General features: G+C 36.1%; 1 protein-coding gene across 1 annotated transcript; it reads right to left on the reverse strand.

The window, feature by feature from the left end:
- On the reverse strand, window positions 1-24077 carry DNAJC10 (DnaJ heat shock protein family (Hsp40) member C10). The gene is made up of 22 exons (XM_074594018.1): window positions 23754-24077; window positions 21626-21791; window positions 19951-20001; window positions 18112-18194; window positions 17796-17927; window positions 16835-16928; window positions 16535-16612; window positions 15203-15246; window positions 14689-14826; window positions 13701-13790; window positions 12832-12945; window positions 11909-12023; window positions 10117-10244; window positions 9727-9843; window positions 8330-8431; window positions 7126-7281; window positions 5635-5768; window positions 4027-4080; window positions 3557-3704; window positions 2992-3111; window positions 1654-1770; window positions 1-1115 (listed from the first exon to the last, which is right to left on the reverse strand). Exons 1-22 carry the CDS (start codon window positions 23952-23954, stop codon window positions 1104-1106), a joined length of 2394 nt encoding a protein of 797 aa, XP_074450119.1. The 5' UTR covers window positions 23955-24077; the 3' UTR covers window positions 1-1103.
- Between the last annotated feature and the right edge of the window lie 482 nt (window positions 24078-24559).

Genomic DNA, 24559 nt, shown 5'->3' on the forward strand with positions numbered 1-24559 from the left:
TGACAAGTTCTCAGCAGCATTTTATTGAAAACACAAAACATTTCAATGTTGAACTCCTAAATGCAACAGACATTTTGCTGTCTTCGTTTCTTGTCTATTGAAAAGCTATGAAAAATATTACTCGAAAGAGTGGGAATTCTGTTAAGATGTATGAGGAGACATTGCAATGTACAGTGTTCATTATTAAATTAAAAAAGGCACTTGCTCTCCTGCTTGCCTAAAGATTATATAAAAAAACAACCAAACAAACAAACCCCCCAAAACATGTCCGCAGAGAAAGGAAAAGTGGTAATATCAAAAGAGTTTAAATATGTCCACAGAATACATTCATATTTAAAAAGACAATAATGAAGTTATGACCTAATAACATAAGCAGATGCTTCTATGGCATAGCTTAAATTTTGAAAGTCAATGAAACACTGAGTTTGAAGTCCTTGATTTTTTTTTGGGATTATTTAAAAAAGAAAATAAAACCAAACCAAAACAACCAAAGAAGCTGTACAATGTTCTGTTCATCCAGGCACCACCACCAGTGCCACAGTATAGTTGTCCACTCAAGAGCAGGAGCAATGTAATTCCATAAACCTGTCCTGCTAACTGTTCTTGATTTTATTTCTTAGCAATTGACTAGACAATAATGCAACCCCAAAGCAGAATAATCATCAGGTGAAACAGTTTGTCTTTCAAATAGACAATCCCTCATCGTGTTTCTGCATTGCAGAGTGGTTTGAGTGCATATTCAGCCACAGGCTGAGTGCCACATTCAAAAAGTGTTTGAAAAGAGACAGAAAAATATAAGGAACTAGTAAATGGGTAGGCAAAAGTGATACAGTCCACATTTCTGTCAACTCCAATGGTTCGCAAGAAGGTAGTTGGTATATCAGAAGAGGGACATGCAGAATTCGTTTGCAGAAACACTGAATGCCTCCACCAAAACCCCACAGTTTGAACAGAATTCATACAGTCACATATGCTCGTGAACTGAAACTAGTTTTCATATCTTTTGTCCTGTCTTGAATGTAATTAGCCTTATATTTTCCTCGTGGTGTCTTCTATATTCACAGCTTCAGAATATTTTGAATCATATCTACCTCCAGTACCACTCAGAGTTCATCCTAGTGACAAGAAAATAAACAATTAAGCTATTCTGAAAGTACAAATAAAAATCAAGATTATTATGTTGTTTTTTCTCTGGACAAACATTTCTTAAATAAAATTTGGGGTGGTACCTAACAGTTGTGTTTTAGTATCTTCTTTCTAAGTTAAAATGTCAATCCCAATCTTGCACTAGTCAGCCTTTAATTTGGTGCCTGTTTGCTACATCCAGTCAAAGGATTACACTTAAGGACAGAGTGCATCTCAACCATCTATCTTGAACGCAGCTGCCCCATGGATATCTACAAATTCTGCTAAGTCTTGCCCTAACTGATGTTGCAACTGCAGTACTCTCTGCAACGGCTGTGGGCTTGGAGAACTGAGTCTGAACAAATAACAGTAACCAAAAGAAGACTGGAAGTAAAGTGTGTCTTGTACTATTTGAAGCGACAGCATTTAATACCTCACAGACAAAGAGCAAATACTACAATCATTTTAAAGGGCTATTCTTTACAATACTAAGTCTTCTGCAAAAGGCCCCACAATAAGTATACTTACCTTATCTCTAGATTTTTTTCTTTTTCCTTTATTTTGAATTGCTTCTAATTTTTCATTCAGAAGGTCAGCAATACCTTTTGCGTCTCTGCTGTCTATATATTCGCCAAGAACGCTTTTCTGAAAAAAAAAAAAAATTAAATAATTGTGTAACATATTACCCATGCTCTACACTGAACAGAAAATCTGCTTACTTTCAGCTAAAATTCAAGAGGAATGCAGAGACAAAGACAATGGCTCTGGTAGGCTGATTTATGATTCATAGATATATTTTTGTCTCCATTTAAACAATGCTAATTGTCTTTATAGTAAGAACCACTCTTAGCTACTACTTTCCAAAACTACACAAATTTTGTTGAACTACACACATTTTGTCTTGATCCTTAAAGAAACCTAAAGTAATTGTAGTTTTCTCACATTTATTCAGCTACGTAATGTAGACGGCCATTAAAAAGTCTGCCACTTCGTAATCTACATTCATGAAATCGGTGAGCGTGGGTCACTGCTTTTGGGAGCTGAAAAGCCTTTACTCTTTGCCACGGAAAAGTCTCATTGAATTTGAGGGGATTGCGTGAGGAAGGATTTCTAGAACTTCCCATAAGAGATTCAGTTAGAAAAGGAAAGTATAGTTAAAAGCACTGACTTTAAGTATTCAATGCATTCTGATAGTTCTCATCAGCATTTATGTATTTAAAACAATTACTATAATGCTATTGAAATTTAATAGTTTTACAAGAATAAAGGCAACTTCCTAGAAACATCTGTATACTTTTAAATCTTTTAATTTATTACTACTAATCTGCTAGTAGGAAATGTACATCTCAACAGTCACATTGATAATTGAAATGGTTTGGTAAGGTTTGGTTTTGAGACAGAACTAAATATTTGTAATCAATTTTCTATCTTAGAATACATAATTTAACTCGAAATTATAATGAAATGCTGTGATTACACTGAGAGAACATTTCTCCTTAGCCAAAATGAAGTTGTCCACGTTTCATTTAGAGAGATTTCACCTGCTTTGGTAGCTGGTGGTGGAATTGGTAAAGGTTGAAAAACACTTTGTTACATGAGACTCCTGCAAAATTAAACCCTGGTTCTGGTTAAGCCCACCTTTTAGTCACTGCTCTATTAATTTACAATTTATTATTTTTTAATAAGACATTATTAACGTATCATTGTCCTACTATTTTAAATATTACTGAATTTGATTATTGTATCTCCCGAGTATCTAAATAATGCACTTCAATGTGTCGCAGAAATAGTCTCTGAAGTCTTAACGTGAAATGAAATACATCTAACAGTACCCACTCACCAGCATGCACAAAGGAGACACGTTACCTTTGTTCCTTGGTAGGGGTAAAACTTAACCGTAGGGTAGGCTCTGATATCAGCAGTTTGACAGGTCTGACCATACGCCTGACAGTCTACTTTTCCAGCTTTTATTTTTCCTTTAACAGTCTGAAAAGAAATGTTTATTAGAAACAAACTTCAAGTTTCCATGGATGACTGTAAGCAAATATCTTGAATAAGGCAGCAGTGCAGCTAAAAAATAAATGAAAAATGTTGCTCGAATCTTTTAAATATCTCAGAGTAGTTGCGTGCTCGCTTCTCCGACTGCTAATCTTGTATCAGAAGTCACTACGTGTTCAGCGGAGCACTTCTGCTTGAACTCAGGGCAAAGCACATCACAGTTCCAAAGGTCACCCCATCGTAAGCTGAAATTTGTCTCAATAGAGGATCTGTGTGTGTGTGCATGGGCAAGAGACCACCTAAAGGTGTGGACCTTCCATGAGAAGGAGGATCGTTTAAAGTATGCAATTTTTAGATGACTGCTAAGAAATAAAGTGCTGATAAATTATATCGTAACCATTATAACAATCTGCTAATACAGTTAAAAACCTACCCTCGCAAGGATCTCAAATTCAGGAGCAAAATTTTGGCAAGGTCCACACCAAGGAGCATAAAAATCAATGACCCAGTGATCTTTTCCGTTCAGAACCTTTTCTGTGAAACTTTGAGGAGTCAGGTCTACAGATACTTGTGGTAAATAGCTGCAAAAAGGAAGAATAACAGTCATAATCCATTCAAAACTCTAAACATATCTAAATTCCATTTAAGCACAAGAAAAAATTCTGAAATTGAGAACATTAGGAGTCTGAAAATCCCTACTTTACACTTTGTACGATAAGAAAATAACTTTTCAGAAGTGGTAGACACAGTAACAATATGGTCTTCAGGAAATAGGTGGACAGTAAGGAGTACACTATTTCTCCACATTTTTAAAGCTTGAGTTAAAAGATGTGGAAAATTTAACATCGTAAATTAAGCAATACACATATCTGTCCCTAAACAAAGTTTAATGCAGTAACTTACCCCAATGCCCAGCCTCTCAGTGAATATGAATCCCTGTGCCATCCATTGTAGCTACTATAAAAAGATGAAGAAGAAAACAAAAATCCGGTTGCACAGCAGTTTCAATTACATTTAAAAAAACCCATACTCTGTAGAATGGAAATGATGAAATAATGAACTTAAATGCATATCTTTTGTGACATATTTCTACCTTGCTTTCAAATCTGCATAAATAAAGTTTCATTAATAAAATTCAAAGATACAGATTTAAGGACTAGAAGATGAAGAGAAGGATTCTGTGTCAAGAGAGTAAGAAACTTGATTTGGAGCACGTAAGCTTTGAGAGCTAGAACTATTTTGAATGAAGGATCTCTGTTAATAACTCCAGATAAAATTGCAGGCTCTAAGAAACGTGAGAATTAAATTGAAATATCTTAATACATTTTCTAATTGATGTTCATTCCTTACAATAAAACAACTATGAATTATGTAAGTTTCCCTCAATTTGACAGTAGGAAATACAGACAAAATGGTTACTTGGACAAGGATTTATTATTTGGACTTTCAGGGCATTGCATAGTTCTGAAATTCCAGTGACGGGTTAGAAGAAAAGATTAATTCAGGATTCATATCCACTAACCTAAAACATTATAACAAAGTATTTTTCAATAGAGTTACCTGGTCAAAATCTGACTTGATAGTTTCTGGTGATCTTTATTTGAAGAGACAAATTTCCTTATTTTTGCAGGAAATAGCTGACTTATAATTAAGTAATTATAAGTAATTTGGTACTTAACAGTTATATTCACCAACTTAGTTGTTTACAACAAGAAAAAAATAATTGTGCGTTTAAGAGAAACTTTATCTAGAAGAACTAAATAAAAGCAAGTGGTCCAATGATGAAAGCTACTGAAGTTTGCTATTAACGCCTCTTCATTGTAGTGCGTACCGTTTATTATCTGCCAGCATTTAATAGAACTTTCCAATTTGTAAAATAATGGAGCAACACATCTGCTATTTCAGACTGTTATCTATCTATTTAAATACGCATGTGCTTCCTAAAAATCCCTGGATCTTCACACAGTACTGTGAAATGGAGGGGACAGGCTGTTTGGTTTTTGCCAGATTTCACTTCCCATAGAATTTTTTTTTGTTGTTTTATTAATGATTAATGTTCTCACACTAATGATACAATGAATGGGATGGCTAGATATATGACAGAAAATTTTTGCAATGGTGCTAACAGCCCGTTGGCAGCGAGGATGATCAGATGGCTACATCACTCTGTTCTCTAAAGATAAAGCTACAATCAATTAGGCCTAATAGTATTTTTATATTATATGATTTAAATCATCTACTTTAACCGGCAATTGACGTTAGAAAATTGGCAATTGATAAAGAAAAAGAAATACAAGTTAAGATTCCTGAGGCAGTCTCAGTTGAAATTACTGAAGTGAAACGACAAAACAAAATAGCACTAGTTTGAAGTAACAAAGGCAATAACATGTAGGACAGTAATATCGTAACAGCCTGTTTTAAAATAGTGGTGATGGACATTTTCAACAGAAGATGTATATTCATCTTGTTCCACATCATCTAACATTTCCCAAACTGAAGTAAACTACTTACTAATATTGATGAGCTGTGTTTGATTTTTGAGGAAAGAGTCTTATTTCAGGATATCCCCGAACACTTTCTTGGTGACAGAAAGAATAATATTTTTGACAATCCACACTGCCTACGCTGATTAATCCATTTACCATCTGAAAAAAAGAAGAAAACCTACAATCAAATATGCTAATCAATAATACTACAATTTCAGCAATACTTCAATTTAAGACTTAATCACTTAGTTGGGGAAAAAACCCAAGATTATCACAAATCTTTCTTTCCTGTAAATGGCTCTATGGTATCTAATGGGAGCCAGCCACCCAGGTACGTTCCCATCATGCACATATATTTTTGTATAAACTGCGTGCACGTGACTCATGAGACACTTCCCTTGCCTCAAAGGCACATATCAGGGTGGTTATTTAGTATAAGGACTAGCACATTACCATGTTTCCTATCACAGGCTCAGTAATTAAGACAGATGCGGGCACAGTGTGGATGGCTATCAGTCGCACAGTTGGCCTGCATCTTGAACACACTGTATTTATTGCAAATGCCCAAAACCACCGGGCGTGGGCAGGGAAGCTGATGATTACTGAATGTGCACCAGAAAGCTAATAATACTTCACAGACATTTGATCAGAATACAGAATCCTGGCTAGAACTCCTAGCCTAGGTGAGTTCTAAATGTCTGAAAGTCACAGACATGTTTCTAAAGCCCTATTCTCCCCCCCCAGATTTCTAGTTCAAATTCCTGGAAACTCGTCCAGGAAAACCCAGATGGTTGTCAGCAAAGTAATATTACCTTTGCAAGTGAGGAAACACTGTAATGACCTTGCAAAACAAAAATATCGTCCCCAATCCCAACAATTCCATATTGAAATACATGTAATTCAGCTGACAATCAGCTTTGAAGTGGATGGTATTTAACATTTATTTACTTTCAGTGAAGAAAAGATGTCAGAAAAAAAATATATTCCTAATATAGGAAGTAATTAAAATGGGTAAGATTGAACTCCTTTAATCTTAACGTCAAGTCAGATTTTCTCCGAGTTCTAAGTGCTATCTTTAAGATGACTAGTGATCATAAAGAATACTGAAAACAAAGTGGCAAATTATTTCAACCAATTCTTATCTAATTTATGGATAAATCTTTTTCATACTTTGTTTTAAACAAATGCAGAGCTGTTGTCTATATAAAACACTAAGCATCAAGGAAAGTTAGTTACTCTAAAGTTGGAAAACACATGTATCAACAGGAAAAACTGGATTACAGTATCCATGTAATCAACCTTTTTAAAACAAAACAAAACAAAACAAAACAACCCCAAAGAAAAACTTTGTATTTGAAACAATATAAAACTGTCAGGTAGGAATTCCCTGTTTAGCCCACAATATTAATCACTAGACTTTCTCAGCTGACAGATCTTTATGACAGCAGTTGTACCATCTGAATAATTCCACAGAACGGGACACAAAAGCAGAAAAAAACATTTGAATGTCATTTACCCTGGCCATTTTTTTCCATTCTGGCATTAAAGCCTGACAAGGTCCACACCACGGAGCATAGAAGTCAACCATCCAGATTTCCTCTCGTTTTCTTCTCTGAACTAATTCAACAAATGTCTCCGGTGTTAGGGAAACCACCGATGGATTCCTAAGATCCTAAAGTAAAGACAGTTTATAGATATATACTCTGCAACAATCAGGTATCCCTTATCTAGCACCACCACATATGAACAGACTGTACCAAAGTCTGAGAATGCCCCTCTTTGAGTGCAGTTTGCTTGCTGCTGTGGTAGGGAAGACTTCACACCACCGAAAGGCATGGAAGCATCAGAAGTCATCCCTTCAACCTAACAATCATATGCCTGATTTGCTGAGAAGAGCCAGGATGCAAAGGGAGGTTTTCTATCTCCTCTCCATAAAGGGAAGCAAAAGGCAAAAAATCCAGCTTACCTGGCAAGACCAGGCATTATGAGACTCAGCAACGCTATTTAGGCTGGGACGCAGAAGAATACATATGGTGCACTAGGGGCCTCTGAGTATCAACTGCAAAAGACTGATCTCCACCTGTTCCTGCATGTGTGCTCTTAAACCTGCTTTTTCTGGGCTGCCTGGAGAAAGCTTCTTCAAAGAGTGGAAAACAGCCTGCGCATCTAGCAGGGAGAGAACCTGAATGCCGGAGGAAAGATGGATGCCAGAATTCTGGCAGCAACAATGATAAGTACCAATGATGATTAACGTTGTTACATGATTTGCAGTTCTGTGAGTTAAGGAAGTTCTAGAAATGGCTGAAAAGCATGGAGGGCAGCAAGCTGACAAAAACATGAACCTCCTCCTATGTCAAGGTGTGTATATAAGGCATTTTTGCCTTATTACAGCACTTCAAACTTTTAATTCCTTTATCCTCTCTATGAGATAGAAATCCTTACTATCACTTTTCAGATTGGGAGGGATCTTAAGTTATTTGTTCATGACCTCAAAGAAATTACGTGACAGAGTAGGGAAATTAATCCATTAGGCGTCAAGTCCCTGACTGACAGCTGCTGCATCACTTTACTTGCCCGAAGTTTTTGCGCTCTTTATCTTACTAGTCTAATTAATTAAAAAAAAAAAATAATTAAAATATTAGACTTTTCCAACTAAAGAACATGTTTGTGGGTGAGCTGTGTACAGAGCACGACTGCAACAAGGATTATAATTTACATACCTCTATAAACTCCAAGATCTGCTCAGCAGAGTGATGTCCTTCATATTCGTGAACATCAGACTGGTTGAACACAACTGTCGTTGGATAAGCTCGAATGTTATGCTAACAAAACAGACAATAAGAAATGGCAAGGAATTACTAGGTTTCTTGTACCTTCCTTTAACTGCCGTGAGCATTGGTGGCTCAGCCCTGCTACCTATCCGGTTTGTACAGTGCAACTGCTCAGACGTACACGCAGGTGGGAGCTGGAAACCATTACAAATCAGTACAGAAAGGATGCCAGCTGTATTCAGAGATGGCATAGTTTGTTCTGAATTTAAAAAGCAGCCAGGAGTTCTTTCGCCATGCTCCACAAATGCAGGAATTAATCCACGGGCCTTCTAAGCCTTAACTTTAAAGCTATTTCCAGTCTTCAGGTGAAAACACTTGTACTGTATCAGTAGCGGTATTGTTCAATATTGAACACAGATGCTTCCATGATTTGAATTCTTCAGTGTATAAACACATCTAAATAAAACTTTAGAAAGCTTGGGGTTTTTCTCTCCTCATTTTTCATGTGTTTTAAGACACTCACATGTTAAAGATAATACAAACATTCTAACATAAAAAGCTCTTGTGAACAATAAAATGTGCAGCTGCAGGAAAGCTGTCAAAATGTACTATTTTCTGGAATTCGGGAAAAGTAATGTCAATAATTTCTACCATGATAGATTTATTGAAGCAGAAGTTAAGCAAATTTAAACATGGAAAATTAAGGAAGATTTAAAAAAATAAAATAAAAAAATATTTTTCATTCCCTTGCAATATCTTTAAGTAAACGTAAACTCATAAGTAATAAACTTTCTTTTACTTTGAAATTGATCCTGCACTTAAGTGCTACGAAACAAAAAAACAAGTCAGTCAGGGTGAACTGAATTAGAAGTGGTTTTGCAGGCGTCTTCAAAAAGCGTTATATCAATATAAAACTTGTATTTTAAAATGTTTACTGTTTCTTATCCTCTCATGTAAAGAGCAAAAAGAATGCATGTATGTATTTATATACTCACTAGAAAAAACTTTCCGAGTCTGCTTTAATTCTTTTTTTTCCTCTTAAAAAAATCCAGGAATTATTGAATTCTGACACTTCAGAGTCTTCCAATAACACTATGAAATCAGAGCAAAATGTGACCTGTATTTTGCATTAGTAGCATTAGTATATTATCTGTAGCGATCACATAGTTTGCTCCTTCGAAAAAAATTACGATACAAACGTCCCGTTTGGTTTACTACCATTTAAGAAAGTAATATTGTCTGCCCCAATCCCCCTACCCCCAGCTAGAAGAAAACAATATTCTTTGAAAGTCTTTTGGAGGTTTTTGGTTTTGTTTTTTTTTTTTTTTTTAGTTTCTGCAGCTTACCGTGTTGCAAAGCCCTTCATGGACAGTACAGTCTAGCGTTCCAAATTTCAGCTGACCATAAAGATGTTTTGATGCTTTTCTCAGCTCTGGTAACAAAGCTCGACAAGGAGGACACCACTAGAAAACAAGACGCAAATAAGCGCAATTGCTTTCCCCACAGTTGGCTCTCAGAAGAGCGTAAACTGTTTGAGATGAATAATATGCTGCTTTGACAACAGACTCCACTAAACACAAAACCCACGCAGTCTAGGAACTAGCGCTGCCAAGGAATGGGAAATTACAATACCATCTCGTGATGCTGAAGGACACTTTCAAGATACTGCTGGTATTTCGTTATATAATTACATAACAGATTTTAGCAGAAGGGAAATACAGATATTAAATATTTACCGGTGCAAAGAAATCCACAAGCCATGGTTCCTTTTCTTTGTCAGGAAAATTCTGAGGTCCCAGTGTGATAACATGAGAGTTGACGCTTTCTTTGGCAAATGCAACAACGTCATATAAGATCTTCTTTCCTTCAAAGAACGATGTAGAAAGGAAACTTTATTTTTCCCTATGAGAGATCTCATTAAAAAACTCAGTGACAGCAACAGGAGTCCTTCTGTTCCCTTGACTGATCTTTAAACACAGCCTGCTTAAATAAATTGAACTGGTACCGTCTCGCTTTTTCTCAGAAAGATAATGTTGAACTGTCCAAACCTACATAGGTAAGACATACTCTAGGTGATAGTTGATATTTGGCTAAATATTAAACTGGATATTTACTGGATATTAGCCAAATGAATTATTTATTTTTTTTTTGGTGACAGGACTACTGGCTGTTTTACCATCTTAGTAGTGTTTGTTGGAATTAAAAAATTACTATTCTAGATACACTTGCCTTGGCAATGGTATTGACACAGTAAAGACTTCAAGCAAAATAAATGACATTGATAAATCACAGCTTTTTAGGTGTAACTGAAGTTCTCTTCATACCCTTCATGTACATATTTGTTAGCAGAAACGAGAGTTTTGTCCTGAAATGAACTGAGAATAAGAACTCCAGGGTAATTAAATCTGAAGTCACTGCACAATAACTTAAGATTTATTACTGTTCTTAGATTTTAAACTGTTGAAGCCCTCCAACATAGCATATAAAACCCCCTGATTCTTTGAAGTATTGTATTGTTATAAATAATAGAGTGAGATGACTATTGGCAAACATTCTAGATGCCATCTATTTTGTAAATAGTAAACCAAACCATTCAGAAAAGAATGTATGTACTACAGCCCAATGTATTTCTCTCACACTATTTGTAATCTATGCCATTATAAAAAGATCTAAGAACGCTCTACGTATACGACCCTTTCTTGGCTTCTCTGCAGGAGTGGAAATTTTAGAGGCTTTTCCCCCTTAGATACGACTAATGTTTTGTAAGCGGTGAAAAACTTTTCTCCTTTCTTCTTTATTACAGTACTGAGGTTCTGAATGAATTCTAGCAAGCTGTTTCTAATACTTCAGAGGCTCAAAAATGAGAACCTCATCCTGCATAATTGTCTTGTGCCGCATTCTGGATAAAGCTACACCTATTGCCACAAGCTACAGTTCTGCTTCAGGCTCCATTCTTCAGCGTTTTTGAAGCCTTTCAGTGGTACACAGTAACATAGTTCCAACCTTTCCTGTAAGGAAACTGCTACTTTGGAAATGAAAGTAAGTGGTAAAAGTCTCAATATAGATTTTCTTGAATAGATGTCAAGAGAACATGGGATTAATTTTAGTGCAGTGACACATGAAATCAAATCTAAGTTTCTCAAGTTGGCAGCACTGTAATAACTAGGACGTTAAGCCTCTATGAAGGGTGTGCCTTACAGCATTCTTCGGTTATCCTACCCAAAGGAGAAGCAGTCCTGATCAGCTTCAGAGGTTTAATTTGTATGTAATTATGTAAATGACATTGACATAGACAGAACAGTAAAAACAAAATACATCTCTTGACATCTGATGACTGCTTACCCATGAAAAAAAGGAAAAAACAAAGGAAATAAGATTGTGCAAGGCTACTGTAAGGTCAGAGAAAAAAAAAAAAACAGTACTAAAATTACAAAACTCTTCTTTTGGGAAAACAAATGCAGTTTGCCAAAGATAGTGTCCTCTCAAAGTGATTATGTAATGATTTAAACTTGCCAGAGTTTCCCTTACCGTGATGAATTTCATAATCTCCAGTGCCCTTTCCTTTGAAGACTGCTAAACAAGGCTGATAGACATACAGTTTGTTGCAGATCGTTGGTGAGGAAAGACAGTCAAACTTGCCAACCTATTTAACAGACAGTGCCATTTTAATTAAGCCATCCTAATGTATATATGTTAACATATTTTGAAAGGCAGTTAAGAGTTAGGATAGATTCATTAAAAAAAGGATAAAATATAGAAAAGAAGTAGCCTTTTAAAAACAACAGAGGTCTTAAGACAGTCTTGTAACTATGGTGTTCAAGGAAAACTACTAGAACAGATATATTAGGTTGTTTGCTAATTTTTAATTTAAAGACCGAAACAGGGAATAAAGTCTTAAAGAATCCTCTTTTTCTGCCTCCCCCCTCCCCCCAAACAAAATGGCAAGGAAGCAAAAAGACACCTAAAATAAACGTGACATTGAAGTTCTTCTAGTCGATGCAACAATTTTTTTTTAAAATACATACCTTATAGAATAACACGATCCCTATGTCTTTAGTACAAAGTTCAAATTTAGTTTCCTTTTATTAAGAAAAATTTCAAGATAATTATAGGGTTTTCCGAGTAATTAAAATACAGTTTCACATACATCAATTTGATGTGGAAGTGTTAACTTTTAATTGTTAACTGAACGGGATCTGCAGCGACATTTCCCACGAGAGAGAAGATTTAAAAGACAATCTTTCCTAACTACTTTTAAACCACTCAAACCAGATGAGAAACTTCATTGCTTGCTTTGAATTAAAAGCTTTACTACAGAACTAACATCTGATAGTGTATCTCTTTCAGTACCAGGTAGCAGGTACTAGTAACAACTAATAATGATGAAAAACATCCTGACTTGTTCTCTGAATGTAAATGGTATTTAACACTAGATGAGTGAGCAGTCTTACCTGAATATGTTCATCCTTAAGTAAAAATTTAAGTTTCTTAAATTCCTGTACATTTGATTTATCGCTCTCCCCAAACTGGAAGAAAAGCAGCCATCGGTGATGAGCCAGACGGTCCTTTAAACAAAGGGAAAAAAAACCAACAAACCACAACATAAACAGAGGAAAAAAATATATTATTCCCAACTTAAAAATTCATTTTATCTTTTGTAAATGCAAATGCCCAATTATTCATCTGATCTCTGAGTGACCTCCTCCACTCAACAAATCCTTTCATGTAGTCCTTCTAGTAAACTTCATTTTTCTGCATAACCAGAAGAGAGAAAAAAACCCCTGAAACAAGCTGGCTACATGCTAACCTCTATACTTTTGTTTCCATGTGTTTCCTATTGCAGATCAAACTGCTAAGTGCTGCTACAAGTGTGAAAAAAGGTTTCCTTTTTTTTTTCTCCAAGACATGAGAAACTTTTATGATTTCTAATTTCAGTTCCTACATAACTTATCATGGATTAAGAAGTCTTGTTTTCTTTCTTACACCACTGACAAATTTAAAATAGAAGTCTCTAAAATGTAGTTGATTTAAAAAATAACTAGAAAATCACAGTTGCAGAGTGAGTTGCAATGGCAATTTCTGTGTTTTTCTCTTTTCCTATTAAATACATGCTCAGCATGTTTTGCTAAACAGCAAAAGTAAATGTAGACAAACAATGTTAAATAATTTTGGCTTCTTTTTTTTTTTAAAAAAAAGGCATTTTGAGTTAAATAAATACTAGGCTGTTGTATCAACAGGATTTGAAAAATATGAAAAGTAATGATAAAAACTATAGAAATACATTATTGAAAGGAATATTAACATATTTTTTAAAAATTACCTCTAATGATGCTGCAGAGACTATTTCAAAGTCTGGCAGATGCTGCATTACTTCCTGATATATTTCTCTGGCATCCAAGGAGTTAAGAAACTAGGAAGGAAAGTTAACTACGTTTATTATAAGGCATTACAAACATCAACCTGATTGTTGATGATTACTACTCAGTGTCAGGAAAATTATTCCGATTTGTTCCTTTCCATCAACTGAAGAGTACAGTTAATAGTATGTTATTTGATCAACTTCTTTTTCATACATATAGTTTCACAAATACCACTCTAAGAATACTGCTTTTTAGCTTGTTTTCCCACAATATTAAACTCAATATATTGTATTTTGTCTCAAATTCAAATTTCAAACCAAATTTTCTAATCAAGTTTACAATATTTCCAATCAACTTTTACAGCCTTCCTTAATTGCACAATACAGATACTTAAGTTTTAGTAATTTTTTAAATTTAGGAAGTAATATGAATCTGTAACTCAGAGCTGATAAGTTACAAGATTGAAAGTAGGCAGGTACTCTGTTCAGAGCAGCATTTCCTAAACTTGTGATATGTGGGGCATGTTCCTTGTGGAATAAAAACTGGGGGCATGTGGCAAATCTCCCAAGCTTGCCCAGGACAGCTGGGTAGCAGCTTCAGAACCAGCTCTTGGGCCGGTGAGAGTGCACATCCCACCCCCGGATTCCCACAGTGGCTGAGGGAGGCTCCTGAGGAGGTGGCTGGGCAGAGCTCCAGGTGCTGCTACTGCAGCCTGCTCCTGTTCACTCTCCCACAACACTGAGGACCGCTTCCAGGGACCACTGCCTTAGCTGCCGGGAGGGATAAAAACTCATACCAGGGCATACAAGCTTGGGGAAAAAAAAAAAAAAGGCAAAAAAGCGTGTTTTCAGTTGTATATAACCAATCTGGAAATTATTTATACATTCCTTTGTCACTGTCAGCACCTTATTTTATCTAAATACAGAACGGTTGAGAAACAACTCGTACCAAAACACCTCCTTTCTCTTTGTTATTTATGGTGGCTCCAGGTGGAAAGTATGCTGTAGTGCTAGATGAGATATCTAAATTATCACAAAGCTCACCCTGGGTGCCACAGTCCATCCAGCCTACATTAACAAGACCTTCCTGTAATAAAAAACAAACAACCACAAAACAACAAACACACACACACAAAAAAAAAAAGAGTATTTTTTAATCTCAGGTTCAGAAGTGCTTTTGAAAATCCCAACACAAGCAATTATATACAACATTTAGAAAATGGAAGGAGACCACAATGTAATTCATTAGTTAACATTAATTCATATTTTATAAAATTCTTTAAAAAATTAATGTTATTCCAATAGCTACTAAGTCAAAAATATTTCACTCATTTGAAAGTTAATGGGCAAAATCTTGGTTACTGTAAACTCAGTCAGAGCTTTGGCTACAACTTCACATTTTCATTTCTGTTATTTTGTTTTAACTGTAACAGGTAATGCCTTCAAAGTGAAATGCTGCTTACCAACATGCCAGCTAGCTTAAGGCGTGTTTGGTAACTCAAGCAATCTGCAAAATAAAAATGATTTATTTACAAACATAAAACTTCAAATTATTAATGCACTAAACCTACTCTTTGTTTAGAACGACCCCTTTCCTCCCTACAAATGTAACCATTTCAAAAGGCATGCTTCCTGGCTATTTGTCTGGTATTTCAGTGACTTGAAGCTGTAACATCTAGTAATCAGCACATGATGGTTGTCCACACCAAGTTCAAAATAACATGAATAACATTCTCTTGCTTCATCAACACAGAATCCTCATTTTAAAAGTTTTAATATTTTATTTGCTATACTAACACTGACCTTTAGAATTTCTTCTTAACCAATGTTTCAAAAAAACCCCAAAAAACCACAAACAAACCCCAAAACCCAACCCAAGAAGTATCTACATACTGTCTTGGAATGAGATTTCAATGGAAATATAGATTTTCTGTGATTCAAATAATAACTCACTATAATAAATACATCGTATGCTCTAATTACCTATCCAGACTTTGAATATTTACCTTCTGATGCAGATTTTTTTTCTGAAATAAGAAGATGCATCAGCCTCACTTTAATTGGACAAAAGTTGAAAACTTAATAACAAAAGGACTACAACTTGAAATCAAGCTATTTACAAAAGTAAATCCAAGACTGCACCTCCAGTTATTTGGTTCACAGAGCAAAGGTCTCTTCATAAGACCGAGAAATCTTTATTTGTCAAAGGTGCAGTGCATTTACTTAGCTCTACCAGCTAACCAAAGCAACTTTCTCATATACCGTATCCAATACTGGTCACAAGAAAGTCAGTGACAAACAGCTACAAAAAAATAATGCAAATCTAAACTCTGGCATGACATCAGCCGTAAGACCCACTTACTATGTCCAAACCTAACTTAAGAGAAAATATTCGGCTAATTTTTGAGTATTGGTGGTTTAATGGGGAGATACATCCTTTCTTCTACTGAGCACCATGACAAGCCAGCACACACCTGTGCAGTATCTGTCGTTTGCGCTTGAGCTGGAAACTGCAGTCAGAGGCCTTTTCTGCCAGTTCCCTTCCTGAGGGGTTACACTTGGGTGCTGCTGTAACGACCCACGTGACATTACAGAAGCACAATAGCATAATGTTTCTATTAATGTCCTTTTTGTCAAGCTGCCTCTAAAATGGAGCTTAAATGACCCACAATCCAAATACTGTGATCATCTAAGATGTTGTACAACTTTGTATTAGAAGCAAAAGGGATTATGCCACTATCGGCAAAAGGTGCTTTTTCTGTTTGCCTTATTTGAAAAGTATTTAATACACCTACCCCCACGTTCAGCACAGAAGGTGATCAGCCAACCAATGCCAGACGCAAATGAAGTTTCAATGGCATTAACAAAATTTCCTAAGAGTGAAACAATTTGCATCAGTTCGTGACTAGTTAAAAGTGACTATGAGACAAGAGGGTTCTATATTTACGTTAGCAAATTACAAAAACTATTTTTAATCACAAAAGTAACACTTGGCAAAAGGTGACGGATTCAGTTGCACACATAGTTTCTGCCATGTGTTATATTGTAAAAGCAATTTCAAGAACAATACTCCAACCAAAATATGTGAACATTACCTGCCCATAACTCAGTGACTGTGCTTGTAACATATTGCATGGCAAAGTTCTTTAAGCTCTCTTTGGATCTGTCTCCAAAATATTTCACTGGTTGCTATAAAAGACAGAGAATAACATTTAAAAAGTTAAAAAAAAAGAGGGACAACCACCCCAGTACCTACTGTTTTTTTATAACCGTGCTTATGCACCTGCAGGACTGCTCCTTCCCCCCACCCCCAAAACTTAACACTAACTGTTCTCTCCTTCCCATATTGGAAAGTTTAGAACTTAGATTTTGTAATATGTTTTCTTTCCAAGTCCAGCAACATAAGGATAATTGAGTTTCAGAAACACCAACTCCCAATGATTATATTTCTATTGAAATAAAAATTGCTTGCATCAGTCCATTTAGTGTATGCACAATCTCTGCATTCAACCTCTCAAATCTTATCATCGTCAAGATGTACCCAACTATTCAAGTGCAATTTGTATGCCACCCTTGGCACCATGACTTAACAAGCAGCTATACAGTGGGATGTACGTAATGCAGCTAGCATGAAGGAGATCTTGTGCAAGGAATTTCCACTTTCTTTAGGTACACGATCATATTCTTTATAGACTCAAAACAACAGACTATTCTTTGTATTTGAAAAGTCTGTTACAATACTGTAAGAGAAACTGTTCAAGTAGACTTATTGCTTTGCTAGGGCACCACTGCTGACAGTATCATACCGAATCAGAAGTGATACGTTGCACAGTAAAATGATTCAAAAAAAGCACTGTATAACCAGACACCTATTTTTGAAGTTAACTTTCTAAATTAATTTAACCAAGGTGAAGAAAGAGGAAAAGCAATTTATTAAAAGCAAGTAATATATTAAACGGGAGATCTTGATATAAAGATCTATGATTGAACAAGTATTAAAGTAATACTCTTCCACATTTCAGTCTTTCTAAAAATACTTGAATTTTTATCACTCACCATTCCAGTTTTGAAAACATACAGACTTGGATAACTGTTAATCCCTTTAATTCGACAAAGCATTCTATTGTCTCCACAGTTGACAGCTCCAATGCGTATTACTCCATCCATCTCCTTTGCAAACTCCCTCCACTATAGAAAAAAAGAGGAAAAAAAAGGGTATTTTCCTCTGAAGATATAGTGAAAAATCAGCACATTTTATTCCTGGCATCTTGAATTGCCTTTGGTTTCAGCTTCAGTGTAAAAATCCACTTCATTAAGTTTTATGCTATTAAAAACAATGACTTTTCAGAGTTAATTTGCTTGTTATACATACCGTAGGTGCTAACTCATGGCAGTGGGAGCATCGAGGAGAATAAAAATTCACAAACCACAGTTCTCCTGAGTTAACAGCAGCATCTAGGTGGAAAGAAGAAAACTTAAGTAAGTAATGCACATCTACAATGTAGTTATATCTAGAATGTACATTTTTACTATATTGTTTTCCTCAAGAACTGAATTAAGTATTTATATGTCAGACACAGTTAGTAACAGTAACTCAGATGGGATAAAGATCGCACCTCACTCGTGCATACTCGCTGTTGTAGACAAGTGCACAAAAATTGTATTTCACAGGATATCAGCATCCTGGACTTTCAACATCTGTTCTATTAAGAAAAAATTTACTCTCTACAGATTACCTAGCTGAAATGTGTGATAGTGTAAGTCTGGTTACCCTAAAAACAAAATATGAGTCCTAGAAGAATTTTGCCCACTAGAACTTTCCATTTCCTCATATTACTTCATGTATTTTCTGGGTTCCACCAGACAATCTTCTTATGTAGAATCCCTGTCTAATAGGTTATCCTGGTTTCAGCTGGGACAGAGTTAGTTTTACTTCTTAGTAATTGCTGTGAAAGGAATGTCAATAATGCGTATTGTCTTCATTGTTGCTAAGCGATGTTTATGCTGTTCAAGGACTCTTTTCAGCTTCCCATAGAAGCTGAGAAGGAGCACAGACAGAACAACGGAATGGCCAATGAAATATTCCATACCACAGATGTCATGCTCAATATATAAATGGGGGTTGGCCAGGGGAGGGGAATCCATGATCACCGCTCAGGACGGTGCCAATTTACCAGGCAGTGAGAGTAACTTGTGTCATGATTATTATTGTTATTTTCCTTTTCTGTTATTGTTTCTATTAAACTGTCTTTATGTCAACCCATGAGGTTTTTTCCTTTCCCTTTCCCTTTCCCCTCCTTTTCTCCATCTTCTCCCTGCCCCTGTGGGGTAAGAGGGAGAACTGTGTGAGCAGCTGCAGAGTCCTAGCTGCCACCTAGGGTTGAACCATGACATAGGTGAAAATGCAATTTAAAATTGCAAGTTACTGTAATTACTAGAAAAGTCAAGGGAAACATAATTGCTTACAAAAGAACAGTAACAAAATATATACACACAGAGGTTATCAGCTTGAATTTCGTGGCTTTCAGTCTCCTCATTTTTTGACATAATTTTTATAGTGAATTTTCTAGATTATATTTGCCTATATGGAAATATCCTTACAACAAGCCAACTAAGGAATGTGTAGATTCTGCAAATCAATTAACCAAAGCAAGACCAGGTTCTCATGGAGAGATCATGAGGTTCTGCTATTAGAACAGTTTACAAAACTGGTTCAGCATATATATCCAGCCTGTACAAAGGAAACTGTACTTGAAATGCAGATGAAAAATCACACAAAATCTACAGAATTTTCTCTCTAGTATCTTAGCTATAATTTTTAAAGTGGAAAAAAAACCCTGGATGACGTCCTCACTGAAAGCATGTTTCTATCAAGTGCATTTTTAGACAAGACAGCAAAAAAACCAAGTAAGGATAAACTAGAAGAAACAAAATTGTAATTCAATTAATTTATTCTTACAGATATCACAAAATATCTTTCAAACTTAATCTAAACCGTTTATTGATATTGATCTATTTGCTAACTAGCATTTACCAGGAAGTGATAACGGTTTGTTTTGGTTTTTTTCCCCCCCCTCATCTGAACATGATTTTCTGACAGCTTTTTGTATAGATATGTAATATAAGTCTATAGATATACAGCTCAGAATGTAAAAAGTGTTACTTTGAGTTGTCACATTGTCAAACAGATAGCTATTTATTTAAAACTTACCAAATTCTCCTCTATCCAAAGTTATAATTTCAGGATCATCATCATAAATACCTATTAAAAAAAACAATTGCTTTTTATTTTTGCCATCTTTAAAATGAAGAAACAAACTATCGTCTTATTCACGAGACAGAAAACAGTACGTTTTAAATTGAACTAGTAAGCTGGCAAAGATAGTCTCCCATGCCCTCCATGCTACAAAAGCTACATTAGAACAGAAAAGTTCTTTTGGTGTTTTAGTAGGCCAGCCACTGAGTGAGCAGAGAACTTGAACTACCACTGTTATGGCAAGAGTATTAGAGGTAATATCAACCAGCTGTCAGCTTAAAATTCAAGAAGCTTCAGCTCTCAGTGGAAGAGCTCTATGTAACATCTGGAAGCTTTCACTCCTTTTCTCAGCCTCTGGTTATCTAAACCATTTAGATCACGAAGGTGTTTCAGCCACAAGCTTTTCCACTAACAGAATGTGTGTACACAATGGAATAAAGTGCACAGAATAAAGGGAAGGAAGACAGCTTTTCTAAAAAGCTATCCAGTCCTACCTAGAACATCACTACAAGACAGTCTACTGCTTCAAGTACACAAGAAAAGCAGTGCAGAGATATCAAAAATACTATTAGACAGCATTATATTAGGCTACTATGGCTACAGATCTTTTACAGTACCTAACATGGTGAGATGGCATTTCACCTGAGGTATACAAGGATTAAATGCAAATAAATAATTAAATTAATTTCTACAGGTGATAAAGTACGTTTTATAGATCATGTAATGTAATACATACACTCGCCCATCCATATGTATAAAATATGTATATTTATATATATATATATAAAAATACAAAAATATAGATATTCTCCAACTAACTGGTAAATAGCCATTCAATGATATTGTTTCTCAATCAAGCAACTTCAGAGAGATACAATTTTGTAAATCTGTTTATTTGAAGAAGTTTTAGGGTAATTTCCATATTCTCCTGTGACAGTTGCACCTCTGCTTGATTCAATTTCAATTTGCACAGACATTGGTTTTTTTTTTTAAGAGGTTGGGACATAAATCAAACTACACCAGAAAAAAATTTTGCCAAGGTGGAGGTTCATTTCAGCTTTTTCTTTCATATCAATCAGATCGTGTTCCTCAGCTCCCTATTTTAGCTTACTCCTGTTAGAGTAGCTCTGAGAACAGTTCATCCCAGCCTTTCCCTACAACTACCTAAAATTTGTCTGGACAAACATTAAATAACTTGTCTCAAGATCATTTTAGGTACAATTCTGTTGGTATTTTTTCATTTTCTACTACCTCTTTACTGATCTCTAATTGTATAACTGCATATAAAATAGGCTTGACAGCGCGAAAATCTCCTCTCAAAATCCACTTAAGAATACTTTAAAGAAAAAAGGTCTTCCTGCATTAAAGCGTTAAAAAGAATACTGAAAAAAATAAACAGCAGGAACAAAAGACTAGGTAAACAGATTATTATATTTTTTTGGTAGCCACTAACAGGGTAAATAAAAGATTGGGTCAAGAGAAAGAAAATGACCGCTACAGAAGAGTAACAGAGCAGGCAGAAATCTGGAGAGGATATGTCAGAAATGCATAAAAAGATCTGATATAGATCCAAGTATTACATTTACTTGTGACTGTTTTAAACAAATCACAAACATACATCATAACTTACCAAAATCATAGCGATAAAAGTGCCAGCTTTCATAACGACCTCCTTGCTGCTGATCTTCGAGACCTTTCTCTCCGTATTTATCATACTTCTTCCGTAGATCTTCATCTTTAAGTACTTCATAGGCTCTATTTATTTTCAAAAAATTGTCATGTGCATTTGGATCATTCTATGTAAGAAAAACTATAATTAGTAAGTAATTAATAAATCATATTGTACATACAATGCCAAGAAAATAATATTTGGAAATATTTTTATATCCCTACTGAAGATGTCAGTTGTGATGAAAGCAGGCATTACACAGTGATCTCCAAACAAACTACAGTAAAGTTTTCCTTTCCTGAAGCCAGATGCATCTCCTGCTCATTTCATCCTCACAAAAGTACCAACTGAAATACCAAGTGAATGAGTAGGAGGCTGTAACATTCTCCACTGACCTCACTTCTTTCAATTCTCTTTCTTCAATTGAAGAAAAACACCCAAATACTCAAGAATGAAGACTTATCACCCCTTCTGATCTTATGGTGTAGACAGAGGCCCCCTTGTTATTTCAGAAGCATTCTGGTTCTAGGTAGCTTCGGAATTAGAATGGTGAAAAATCTGCAGACATATTTTAAACCCCAGTTTGGGTTCTGAGCTGGTGCAGTACAACAGTGGTGAGCAAAATCTGTGGTGCTCTCCCAACGCTTTTTAACTTTTAACTTCTGCTTACACGTTTCATTCTAAAGACACTTTTTCTTAAAGGTTCTTCACTTATTTACGTAGATACACATGAAATTAATTACCATAATGGAATCTGTGTAATGGCATCATCTTCTATACTGTATGTTTTCTCCAGTACCTAAAGGGGGCTTACAGGAAGGACGGGGAGGGACTCTTTATCAGGGAGTATAACGATAGGACAAGGGATAATGGTTTCAAACTGAAAGAGGGTAGATTTAGATTAGATATTGGGAAGAAATTCTTTACTGTCAGGGTGATGAGGCACTGGAACAGGTTGCCCAGGGAAGTTGTGGATGCCCCATCCCTGGAAGTGTTCAAGGCCCGGCTGGATGGGGCTTTGAGCAGCCTGGTCTAGTGGGAGGTGTCCCTGCCCATGGCAGGGGGTTGGAACTAGACGATCTTTAAGGTCCCTTCCAACCTGAACCATTCTATGATTCTATATATTATTTTTAATGTTGAAAATAAGATGTTGAAAAATCTTTAGTAGTATTTTAGTAGCATTCGCATACTTGGAAACTACAGAATTTGACACAAAGTGGTATTGTTTTGAAAAATATCAACACAGGGAAATCAAACCTTGTAGTTAATAGTTACAAGTTGGCATTTCTAACTTTGTTGAGATTTGGCTTTCTCTTTGAGCTTTGTCATGTTCAAATCCATTGTAAAACATGAGTGCCTCAGAGGCTTCCATGTACGTACTCCGTGGGTGGGCCCTGAGCTCCTATGGAACATCGCTGTCTTCGGGGACTCGGTGAAGGTGAACATATAAAGATCCAGACCCTCATATTTCCTGTGAATTTCTGATAGTTTCAAGAAATCTTGAGGAAAAACTGATTAAAATTTAAAAATTATTTCTTTGTACTTCAGAAAATATGGTGGCACAGACTGAGCCATTCCCAGTCTTTTCTCTCTAGTTAGTCTACAGTTCCTTATTACCCTCCCTCGTTATGCCTTGGCAGTTCCAGAATTTCTGATTTGTCCTGTTTGATACTTGGAGACTGATGTCTCAGTACAGGCTGGTGGTGTTTGCTGTTTAGATGAGACTTCATGTTAGGGAAACAGTAAGTTCTCCTAAGCTAAACGGAAAGAGAGAGACTCATCGGTTTACCAACAAGGTAAATGTAAGTTCTCATCTATTTACAAAAATATAATTGAGAACTGATCTTGTCTCTTTTTTTTTTTTTACTACAGCAATTTAACATGGCCCAAATTCAACACAACCACGTATGATCAGTCTATCTCTTTTTGTCAGTTTTCTCTGCAGAAAATCTGAGCTGAACCATGTTATCAGATGGTTACCTTACTTCACAAGAACAGAGAAACATTTTAGATAAATTAAAACCACTTTTTGTTTAAAAATTAAGATCCATTAACGCAACAACTTTGACCTGTTAAAGATGTAACTTACCTGATTCTTATCAGGGTGCAACTTTAATGCCAGTTTTTTGAATGCTTGTCGTATTTCTCTACTACTTGCTTCTTTGGATACTCCGAGTAAACTATAATAGTCCTGATCAGTGCACACAAAAACTATTACACATACTAAAAGTAGCAGTAAAGATCTTTTCACATATCTATTATAATCTCCTTTGGCTAGGAAGAACTCCATTATGAAGCTTTTGGAAAGTTTACGGGTTCTGATTTCAGCAGACTTTGGGAAGAGTCTCCAGCAAATCCGCCAGCGTTCAGAGATACAGCCACATTTTATGACGAAGCTCTTCAAAACGGTGCTCGTTCTACTTCACGTCACAAGTCTTGCAAGAGTTACAGCCTATAAGAAGAGAGGGGGAGAAAAGCAATTAAGTACATTTTCCTATTTATTCAATAAATACACTTTAGTAAAGAACCCCATTGCCAGCTTGCGCAGATTGCACGTGAACATTAAGTTTTTTGACAGCTAATTACCTGCTTTCTGAAGACCACACAACTGACAGGCCATCTCTTGACTGTGTGTATTGTGAATGAGGTAATTAGCCAAAGTGCTACTGAATGATACCACACACGGGTCACTTCCACCACATCAAAAAAAAGCGGTTTTAGTACCGCTCGCTTTTCCTTCAAACTTACTTTCAGTGCGGCAGCGGGACACGTCTCCCGACGGGACCGGGCAGCTTCGAGCCCGCAGCCGCTGCGGGGCGGCGGGAGGGCCGCTGGGCAGGGCGGCGGCGGGAGCCCCTCGCAGACGAAGCCGGCCCGACCCCGGGGACCCGCCCC

This window comes from Larus michahellis, chromosome 7 (genome assembly GCF_964199755.1).
Source record: "Larus michahellis chromosome 7, bLarMic1.1, whole genome shotgun sequence".
NCBI classification, from domain to species: Eukaryota; Metazoa; Chordata; class Aves; order Charadriiformes; family Laridae; genus Larus; species Larus michahellis.